We start from the raw sequence: 10,885 nt of genomic DNA on the forward strand, positions 1-10,885 counted from the left end.
CATAATATATACACAAATATGTGTGTATGTATATATAGATTCTTAGACTATGGGCACTTTTATGTTCTTTGATCGTATTTTAAAAAAATACATATCATTTTTGACAAATCATTTTTTTCTTTGTCAAACTATCAACAAAAACACCTTTAAAAAAATTTACTACCTTTCTATTATGATTTTTTATACTTTCCAACCTCCTTATAGGTGCCAAAATCACTGTTTTCTCCTTGTCGCACACCCAGACTTTTAAACTTCAACAATGAAAATACAGTTTAAAAATATGACTTATCTGGTAACTATTAATGTACCTGAATTAAACACTAGTAAAATAATTAAAATACATTATAGTAATTAATGTGAGACTACTATAAATATTACTTTTTATACAAAATATAGCTGTCACACAGTATTGGTGTCATTTCCACCACAATGCTGTAATGTCCCTTTAAAAGGTTTGTGTGAAAGATTGTTTAGGTGGTTTCTATGGAAACGTTCAGGGACATCAGAGCACATGATGGACTTGGAGGGAATTTTAAATTTTCATCAACAACAAATGAAGAAAAATCAAGGTAAATATTGCTAGATCAGTTAATATATTTATTCTACGTCATTTCCAAACATGCTGTTAAATAAGTTAAATAAGAGTATTTTGCATACATCACATGCTAAGTATTAATTCAAAGCTAATCAGTGAAGCTATCTTCCATTTTTTCACAAAAAACTACAGAAATGTCATTTCCACCACAGTCATTTCCACCACACTGCCCTCTGTGGTCGAAATGACATTTATGGTTAAAAAGTACAATTGATATGGATTGTGAGAGTAGATTTGTGTAATACTTTTTATATTATAATATATTACAATACTTTTTATATTTATATTATAATATTTTTATTTCTAAATTATATTACTTTTATATTAATTGATTTCGTTTTTATCTATTTTTAAGATGCCACCTAAGACAACAAAAGAAAGGTCACAGGTCTATAGGGACAAAATAAAAGCTGACCCTATAAAAAATGAAGAGAGACTTAAAAGAGACAGGGAGAGATACCTGAGGAAAAAGGAAATTGCAGTTGCAGATCTGTCAAAGCGGGAGTAACGCAAACAAAGGAGACAATGGAGAATCAATCAAAGAAATAGACGAGAGGAGATTAAAAAAACCCTCACAATGCAGGCCTAACTTTCCACCACCACACCGCCACACTCTCCTGATGTTGTCTTGCAGCCAGAACAGGATGTTGACCTGACCCCCACACCACCTTCTGCCCAATCTCAATCCCAAAATCAGAGGGGACGGAAAAGGGTAGCAAGAAACCGACAAAAAGTGTATGCAGCACTGTATGAGAGTAACACCAAGCTTGAGAAAGTGTGTTGAGAAAGGCACAGAAATACCAATATGCTGCTCTTCATAGTTTAAAAGAGAATCTGAGTGAAGATGAGGTTGTCCTCCATATTGACTTTGCAGAGAATTTTCTCTGCAAGTACAGCAGCGAAATCCAAGCTGTACATTTTGGTGATTCGCATAAACAGGCCTCACTTCACACTAGTGTGGCCTACACCAAAAAGAGTGTGATTTCAGTCTGCTCAATCAGCTCCTCTTTTTGTCATGACCCCTGTGCTATTTGGGCACATCTATCAAAAGTCCTCACTTTCCTGAAGGATCAATACCCCACTGCTTCAGTGCTACATGTGGTCAGTGATGGGCCGACCACCCAATACCGCTCCAAAAAGAATTTCTACTTCTTCACCAACATTCCATATCAGATGGGCTGGAAGAAACTCACTTGGAACTTTCTGGAGGCTGGCCATGGAAAAGGCCCTGCTGATGGGATAGGAGCAGCAATGAAAAGAAGAGCTGATGACATCATAGCTAGAGGGAAGGACAAACCAAATGCTTGGGTGCTCTTTGAGGAGCTTCAACAGCAAAAGTCTGCCACAGAGCTCTTCTATGTTGAGCCAGAAGAAATTGAGTGTATGGACATTCATGTGCCATCCGAGCTACAAACAATCCGTGGCACAATGAAGATTCATCGGGTAATGGTTGACAGTCCACAGTCGTCTCAAACAAATAATTTGACCTAAGTTCATGCCTTAACAGTTTTTCCTCTCCTTTCAGATAACCTCTGCTAGCCCAAGCCAAATGTCATGGAGAATCCTCAGTTGCTTTTGCTCTGCACCTCATGACTGCAAATGTTTCGATCCAGAAACAGTCATGTTCCAGCATTGGGAGGAAGCTTCTCCCTCAACCAGTACATCGCATCCTGACACACCTCAAATAGGTCTGCGGCACATTGTGGACTTGAACGAGGGACACGTTGGTCAGTGGTGTGCTGTGAAGTATGATGGAGATATTTATCCTGGCATCATACAGGATACCGATGTCTACAGTGGTGCTCTGGTTAAAACCATGAGCCGTGTTGGTCTCAATCATTTTTTTTGGCCTCTAAGGGATGACATAATCTGGTACCAAACCAAGAATATCATAGGCCTAATCCCTGAGCCTGTACCAGTGACCAAACGTCACAAGGAAATTATTGTGTCTGTTTGGGAAGAAATATGTGAAACACTTAATTAGATGTGGCCTCGAATCACATCACACACATACGCACACATACACACACACATGCGCACATGAGCAAACGCTCTCTCTCTCACACACACATGCAAACATACATACATTCACACATTCAAGATGCTCAAAATTTTCCACATTCCACATCTCTGTTTAAATGTTACAGTTTCAGGTGTTCTTTACAGTTACTCTTTACAGAAGATGAGTGTTCATTTACGAGACCAATAAGAACATTTCAGAACATTAACCTCATAATTATCTCACATTGTTGAACTTTTTATGCATCTTTTATTGCTTGTATTTTCCCTGGCCATCAGTTGTGTCAGTTCTTTACAGTATGCACTGTAACCGTTCGTCTGTGAGATAAATCAGTTTTATACATCAACCACACCTGTTTTAGTGTAGTGCTGAGTTTGTTTAATGTAAAGTATTTTTCTAATAAATATATCTACTGTTTCTACATTCACGTTACATTCATTGTCATTTCCACCACCACCATGTCATTTCCATCACCACATACATTTTTTAAAAATATTGAAAAAGTTCTCATCACACATTAAATATTTATCCACAGTTTATGATATTGTGCTCTACTTAGTACAAATATTCAAGTTATTTATTTTCAAATAAACTCTTACCCAAACTAATATTAAATTTCAGAGTGTGACAGGTGTACATTTCAGCATTTGGTCCTTAGGGCAGTTAATTTATCTCATTAACAAATATATAATTAATGTACATTGTGGAAAAACTGGTAACACTAGTTACAAAAATGATCTTAGACAATTCTTGAGTGGCATAGGTTATTCTATTTTTTAATAACACCAGATGTGGTGGAAATGACATTTGTTCATTGCAGGTCGGAAAAAATGTAAAATATTAACAGTTTCTCTTGTAATCTAAGTTTGTCCTCTAACAGACCTTAAAACTAGAGAAATTATTTAAACTTATGAGAATGTGTTACCTAACTTTTGAACAAGTTTTTTTTGTTCAACTTCACAAGGCTAAAGTGCCCCTAGAAACACCCATATATATATATATATATATATATATATATATATATATATATATATATATATATATATGTATATATATATACACATTATTGTGACCAGCCTAAGACACACCTATGCAATAAACAGTCTGATCAGCATCATGATATGCCATATGCCAGGTGGATGGATTATCTCAGCAAAGGAGAAGTGCTCACTAACACAGATTCAGACAGATTAGTGAACACAATATTTGAGATAAATAGGCCTCTATTTATATATATATGTGTGTGTGTGTGTGTGTGTGTATGTATATATATATGTGTGTATATAAATACACACACACACACACACACACACACACACACACACACACACACACACACATATATATATATATATATATATATATATATATATATATATATATATATATAGTTCATGGGGTTTATAAAACATTCTTGTACATGTTAAAACAAAGGTTTCAACATGTAGAAGAAAAAAGACATGACTCCATATAAATCACACAAGATTTCTCTATTTATTGATTGATTGATTGATTTATTGATTGATTTGTAGCTGTGTTTTTTAAGATCTCTTGACCTGCCGCTTTTGCAATTCGCCCGTTTTCCGGCTCTTGATTTCTTTCCTGTGCACTTTGTCTTGTGTCTTCAGCGTCTCCTTCACCACGTGACCTCCACGGGGCGTCCGAGACGCGCTCCTTAGCACGTTGGTGTCCATCAGAAAGCCTTCAGGAGGAGGAGGAGGAGGAGGAAGAGTTGAAGAAAAAACGGGCTGGTTCTGCTTCAGTGGAGCCGCTTTATCAGGACGTTCCTGCTCGGACGACCTGTTACAGTTCAGGGCTGACAGGTGACTGTACAGCATCAGAAGGACGATCACTGCGAACAGACAGATCACCACAAAGCCCCCGACGCTGAACATGTCACGGAGGCCTTCAAACGACGTCTTGTACAGAAAAGCCCTGGATGCTGTGGACAGATCCTGAGCTGATACAAAAGACGCCATCGGGACTTGTTCACTTGTCAAACACGTGTTCACTTGTTTTTATCAGTCTTGTGGATCGCCGGCTATTGGTCTTGTGTTTAAAGCTCTGCTTCTGTGACGTCACAGTTTGGCGCGTTCTCGATTCCTAAGTCGAATATATGGCACTTAAAAAAATAATAATTCTATGCAAACAATAGATATGTGAAACGTATCTAATATCATTATATCGGTTGTCAGTTGTTAATTATCCACAGCAAAGTCCATGTGTATTTGAGTCTGTTGAACACATAATATATTGCATTTATATGTCTATTTGTGTTAAAAAAAAAAAAAAGCACTGTTTGCTGCTGCTGCTGCTAATTAGCTTAGACAAATCAAGCAATATTTTCCTCCACAAACTGAGGAAGGCAACTGAGGAAGGCAAGAGTCCCACCTCATGTGTACCATTGAGAGCATCCTCGCCAACTGCATGACTGTGTGGTCCGAGAGCTGAACTGTGAGATCATCTGTGTCTCTGCATGTGAGATCATCTGTGTCTCTGCACTGTGTGATCATGGGTGTCTCTGCACTGTGTGATCATGGGTGTCTCTGCACCGTGTGATTATCTGTGTCTCTGCACTGTGTGATCATCGGTGTCTCTGCACCGTGTGATCATCTGTGTCTCTGCACTGTGTGATCATCGGTGTCTCTGCACCGTGTGATCATCTATGTCTCTGCACTGTGTGATCATCGGTGTCTCTGCACTGTGTGATCATCGGTGTCTCTGCACTGTGTGATCATCTGTGTCTCTGCACTGAGATCATCAGTGTCTCTGCACCATGTGATCATCGGTGTCTCTGCACCGTGTGATCATCTGTGTCTCTGCACTGTGTGATCATCTGTGTCTCTGCACTGAGATCATCTGTGTCTCTGCACTGTGTGATCATCTGTGTCTCTGCACTGTGTGATCATCTGTGTCTCTGCACTGAGATCATCTGTGTCTCTGCACTGTGTGATCATCTGTGTCTCTGCACTGAGATCATCTGTGTCTCTGCACTGTGTGATCATCTGTGTCTCTGCACTGTGTGATCATCTGTGTCTCTGCACTGAGATCATCTGTGTCTCTGCACTGTGTGATCATCTGTGTCTCTGCACTGTGTGATCATCTGTGTCTCTGCACTGAGATCATCTGTGTCTCTGCACTGTGTGATCATCTGTGTCTCTGCACTGTGTGATCATCTGTGTCTCTGCACTGAGATCATCGGTGTCTCTGCACTGTGTGATCATTAGTGTCTCTCTGCCCTCTCTTATGGACATCTTCCACACCCGCCTCACTAGCAGAGCCATTAGCATCGCTGCTGATAGCTCACACCCGTAATTATATGGTGTCAGAATTGTTTCGTTATTCTGAATAAATATACTATGATCCACAAATAAATATAAAGAGTTTCACAAATATTTTTTAAATCAACAAATGCACAATAAGCAAACCGTAAATATATGTTACACATTTCACAAAAAGAAATGAAATTCACAAATAAATAAAATGGGATTTGCAAATAAAAAAAATATTTATAAATATATATTTAATTGTATTTATTTGTGAATGGCTTCCTGCTCATTTGTGAATCGCGTTCTGTGCAATTGTGAATCACTGCACGCATTTGTGGATTGCATTCCCATAGTGTGTGTGTGTCTGTCTATATATGTCTGTGTGTGTAACTGTGTATATATGATTGTGTGTGTGTATGTCTATATATTTTTGTGTGTGTGTCTATACATGTCTGTGTGTGTGTATCTGTGTGTGTTTCTATACATGTCTGTGTGTGTGTGTCTATACATGTCTGTGTGTGTGTCTATACATGTCTGACATGTCTGTGTGTGTCTATACATGTCTGTGTGTGTGTCTATACATGTATGTGTGTGTGTCTGTGTGTGTGTCTGTGTGTGAGTCTGTGTGTGACTGATTTACTTCTGAATTTTCAGGGAGAAGGTACCACAGCCTCCAGGATGTTGAACTCAGTCCATTACCTCTCTCTCTCTCCCACCTACACCTGAACTTTAAAATTCACTCCATACTTCTTCATGGCACACAAGACATTTTAACTCTCTGTATATATCTGACACTGTTGCACCTTAGACATTACAGTCTTTTTACACTTAATTTACTCATTTACTCATCCAGATTTACGGGATATATTCACTCGGTTTATATCAGTCTATTTATAACAACTACACTGCTGTTACATCCACACAATTCTGTTTCTATATTGCACTAACTGCTCATATTATTATAACTCTCTATATTATTATAACCCACTATACTGCATTGCCAATGTAAACACTTGATATGAGAAAGAGAAACTGTATTCAGTTCCTCTGAATGTCTGCACATATGATGGTATTGACCAGGGGCGGTTCTAGGATTTCATCTTTAGGGGTTTTAGCCCTCAGTGAGAATTTAAAACAAGAAGAGTTTTATATTATATATTATATGACTACAGAGTAAGCCAAAAGTTATGGTATTATTTAAAATGGCAAATATGCATGATGTAATGATGCCAGTCTTGAATCAAATAAGTTCATGTATGTGTGCATTCTCTACAAACAGTGTGTCCAATGAATGCAGTCATTAATAAAATAAATATTCACAAGACAAAGAACAGGGGGGCATGGTGGCTTAGTGGTTAGCACGTTCGCCTCACACCTCCAGGGTCGGGGTTCGATTCCCGCCTCCACCTTGTGTGTGTGTGGAGTTTGCATGTTCTCCCCGTGCCTCGGGGGTTTCCTCCGGGTACTCCGGTTTCCTCCCCCAGTCCAAAGACATGCATGGTAGGTTGATTGGCATCTCTAGTGTGTCCCTAGTGTGTGATTGCGTGAGTGAATAAGCGGTAGAAGATGAATGAATGAATGAAGACAAAGAACAAATCAATAAATGTTATTTTTATTTAGTATTGAACAGATTGTTTGCATTAATATTTTGTTTGTGCTACAACTCTGGTAATAAGAATAGTGAAATTTCACTGCTTTTGGTTGCCGTATTTGTGACTTTCCGCCGATTAACGTTATAGATAAACGCCTCCAGCTCTGACTGACTGTTCAAATAAAGCTTCTCCATTCAAATAAAGCAGACAGCTGATGATGCACTTTTGAAAGACTATAACGCACGTGCATAAAAGCAAAGTAAAAAAATTCGCTCTTGGATCAAACTGAAAAATGATTTTCTTTCCCATCGACGACATGTCCTGCATTTTAACGGAATTTTTATTTTTTATTTTTGAAAGTAAAAATGATACTTATAGTTTTAGGGGGCTGGAGCCACCCTAAAAAGGTCTACTCTGGTATTGACAATAAAGAACCTTGAAACTTTGATATTGACAATAAAGAACCTTGAAACTTTGATATTCTATCTTTCTATTTATCTGTCTGTCGGGCTCAATATCTACAAAATCAACCAAAACAAATATGGCATGCAGCCCTGCTCTTTTCTAATTACATGTACAGTCTTAACCCGAATTAGTTGACATTACTAGAATTTTTTGAGGAAACCGGTTGCACGAATCCATTTTAGTTTTTACACAGAATAAGACTAAACAACTTAAGTTGTATGAACATAGAATCTCAAGTCATGCGATAGACAAATCAAGTTTACATTAGTAGTCTTTACTGAAATTCATTAGTTCACATTACTAATGTTTTTGAGCATATGTTTTATAAAATAACTATTAATGTCTTATAATTTAAATTATACTACTTAAATGAGATTTTATATATTAATTTAATAAGAAATTAAACAATAACACCATTTCATTTTTTTTTTATTGTTGACAAAAAACAGGTAACACTGCAATATACTCAAGTTCACAATGTTAACAATACAGTGTTTAGAGAAAAATACAGTATTCAACAATGAAGCATTAAACTGGATAAAAATAAAGGGAAAAGAGCACATGCACACACTCCTGCACGCACTGGTGACAAATTTTGAGTTGATGATATCAATAGAGCAACATTATGCAGTTTTAAAATACAGTACACTATAAGCACACAACACTGGTAAATGTTAAGAGCACTTACTGCACTGACTGGACAATCGGAACAAGAATCTGTTCAAAGATTCACACTGTGCATCTTGAGAACAAAAAACAGGCATGGCTTCTGATGCTAGCTTAGCCCTGATGGTAATTAACTATAATGTTTTAATAGGTAACCTCGTTTGTCACATATAAATTCACAAAACTTCCACTGCATCTTCAAAAGAACCTGTGAAACAGAACATAAGAAAACGTTTAGATTAGCAAATCACTTTCACTGTAAAACGTTAATGAACATCTGCTAATGACTACATGTTTGAAACAGTTTAAGTTGCTACTACAAACAAACAAAAAATAATAAAAGTTTCAAAAGAAACTTTAAGAAACACGTTTTGAACGGTTATTGTAATACACCCGAGACATATGCTAGCGTTAGCGACAAGCACGTGTACATGCATACACGCTTATATGAACCAACAGAAAAAAAAAAACTTATGCCAGCGAAATACAATCGTTGTAACTGGGAACATATAACACTGGCTAACGTTATTAAATGTGACCTGACAGAAATAGCTCATGTTACTGTGAACGGACAGAAAAAAGACAAAAAAAAAAAATAGCATCAATCGTCACATTTACACAAAGTTAACTTATTAACATTTAACTAACATCGGTTTTAGGGTAATCATTTATCGTCAGAAAGATTTCTATATATTAGACCAGTGTTACTCATTGAGCGGCTCACGAGCCTCCTGCGGCTCGCCAAGCTTTAATATGCGGCTCGCATGGAAGTAAATAATACGATGATATGATCATATGGTTCAAATTTATTTTTCATTTAAATAACATTAAAAACAATCAGGGAAGCATAGAAAAACGAATGTGCTCTATTACAAATAATAATGTATATTTATATATATTATTTGACTCGTCACTGACTCACTGCGTTCTGCGCAATAGCCAGTTTTTGGCGGCCTGCCAGAAGCTAGTTTGTGTTTCATGCTAGTTAACAACTTGTGTTTAGTGTACACACGGACTAAAAAATGGATCTATTTCTTATCAAACAATCCCGCGCACAAAATGAACAGCAACAAAGCAATGTGACAGTGACAAAAGAGGTAACTGATGGGGAGCATAGATCATCCGCAACTCCAGAGGTGGGTAGTAACGAGTTACATTTACTCCGTTACATTTACTTGAGTAAGTTTTTGAAAAAATTATACTTCTAGGAGTAGTTTTAAATCACTATACCTTTTACTTTTACTTGAGTAGATTTGTGAAGAAGAAACTGTACTCTTACTCCGCTACATTAGGCTACAATGAGTTTGTTACTTTTCTTTTTACCTCTTTGGTATTCCCTGCCCCGCTCCTCCTTTACAGAAACATAGTGCAAATAACTCATTTGAATTAGTAGTGACAACTCACTAAACTCAAAATCTTGGTTTAGAGTGTACTTATTAACTGATCCATTATTACACCCTATGTATACATTCAGCAGCATGATGCAAAATAGTGTGATCTCTGACTTCACCTGGTCTTTCGTGCCCTCTGTGGGATCAAGACCGTGTTCAATTCTGATGGCATCTAAGAGTGATGTTCTTTCAGCCGGATCACAAATAGAAACTACACAAAAGGCTTTTAATTAAACATTGCAGGAGAGGGAATGAAGCAGGTGAAGAAAAGATGAAAAGAAGGGATCTTGATGGAGCTTGGGCTTCGCTCTTGACTGCTGTGAGAGGATGAACCTGACACCACTTTATGATGCATCATCCTCCACAATGGATAGTTTTGACAGGTGTTTTTAGGTAGTGCTGTAATGAAAGCTTTCCTGAGCTGTGAAAAGATCTGCTTGATCTGCTGAGGAGTTCCACTGGAACCTGTAGAATAAAGCTGTTATGCTGCTGAAGCACTTGGCATGAAGCACTGTTAGAAATGAGCAAGAAAAACATTGTAGTTCTTTAACCGTGGTAAATAAAGGCCAGTTTGGTACAACTGTGTGTTTGTTTTTGTCCATGGGTTTCCTTTGGACCTTTGGAGGATGAGGAGGTTGAGGACATGCAAAAAAAAAAAAAAAAAAAAAAAAAGGTTTTTATGAAAGAAATGGAAGGATAACGTTACAGAAAATGAAAACAAGCATTTTGTAATAGTTCTCTTTCAGCACTTTGGTGAACTATTAATGTAAAGCTTGCAAAATCTCTGAAGTTTGGACCTGACTAAAAATATTGAGCTGATCCAGTTCAAGGACTGAGATGTCAAAACAACTGAACAAATTTTGCCGTTTTACAAATAGGCCTATGTA

The 10,885-nt window shown here is 37.3% G+C and overlaps 1 protein-coding gene across 1 annotated transcript; it reads left to right on the forward strand.

Annotated features, from left to right (window-relative positions):
• Positions 1 to 1,172: 1,172 nt before the first annotated feature.
• Positions 1,173 to 2,962, forward strand: LOC132839087 (uncharacterized). The gene is made up of 4 exons (XM_060859867.1): positions 1,173 to 1,178; positions 1,385 to 2,038; positions 2,121 to 2,147; positions 2,464 to 2,962. Exons 1-4 carry the CDS (start codon positions 1,173 to 1,175, stop codon positions 2,488 to 2,490), a joined length of 714 nt encoding a protein of 237 aa, XP_060715850.1. The 3' UTR covers positions 2,491 to 2,962.
• The last annotated feature ends 7,923 nt before the right edge of the window (positions 2,963 to 10,885 follow it).

This window comes from Tachysurus vachellii, chromosome 24, assembly GCF_030014155.1.
Source record: "Tachysurus vachellii isolate PV-2020 chromosome 24, HZAU_Pvac_v1, whole genome shotgun sequence".
In the NCBI taxonomy this organism is placed as follows: Eukaryota; Metazoa; Chordata; class Actinopteri; order Siluriformes; family Bagridae; genus Tachysurus; species Tachysurus vachellii.

Excerpts from the sequence above, each read along its gene's own strand:
- LOC132839087 (XM_060859867.1), top strand. Across the intron at positions 2,039-2,120 it reads GCACAATGAAGATTCATCGG|ATAACCTCTGCTAGCCCAAG; the intron begins GTAATGGTTGAC and ends CTCTCCTTTCAG. Across the intron at positions 2,148-2,463 it reads CTGCTAGCCCAAGCCAAATG|TCTGGTACCAAACCAAGAAT; the intron begins TCATGGAGAATC and ends GGGATGACATAA.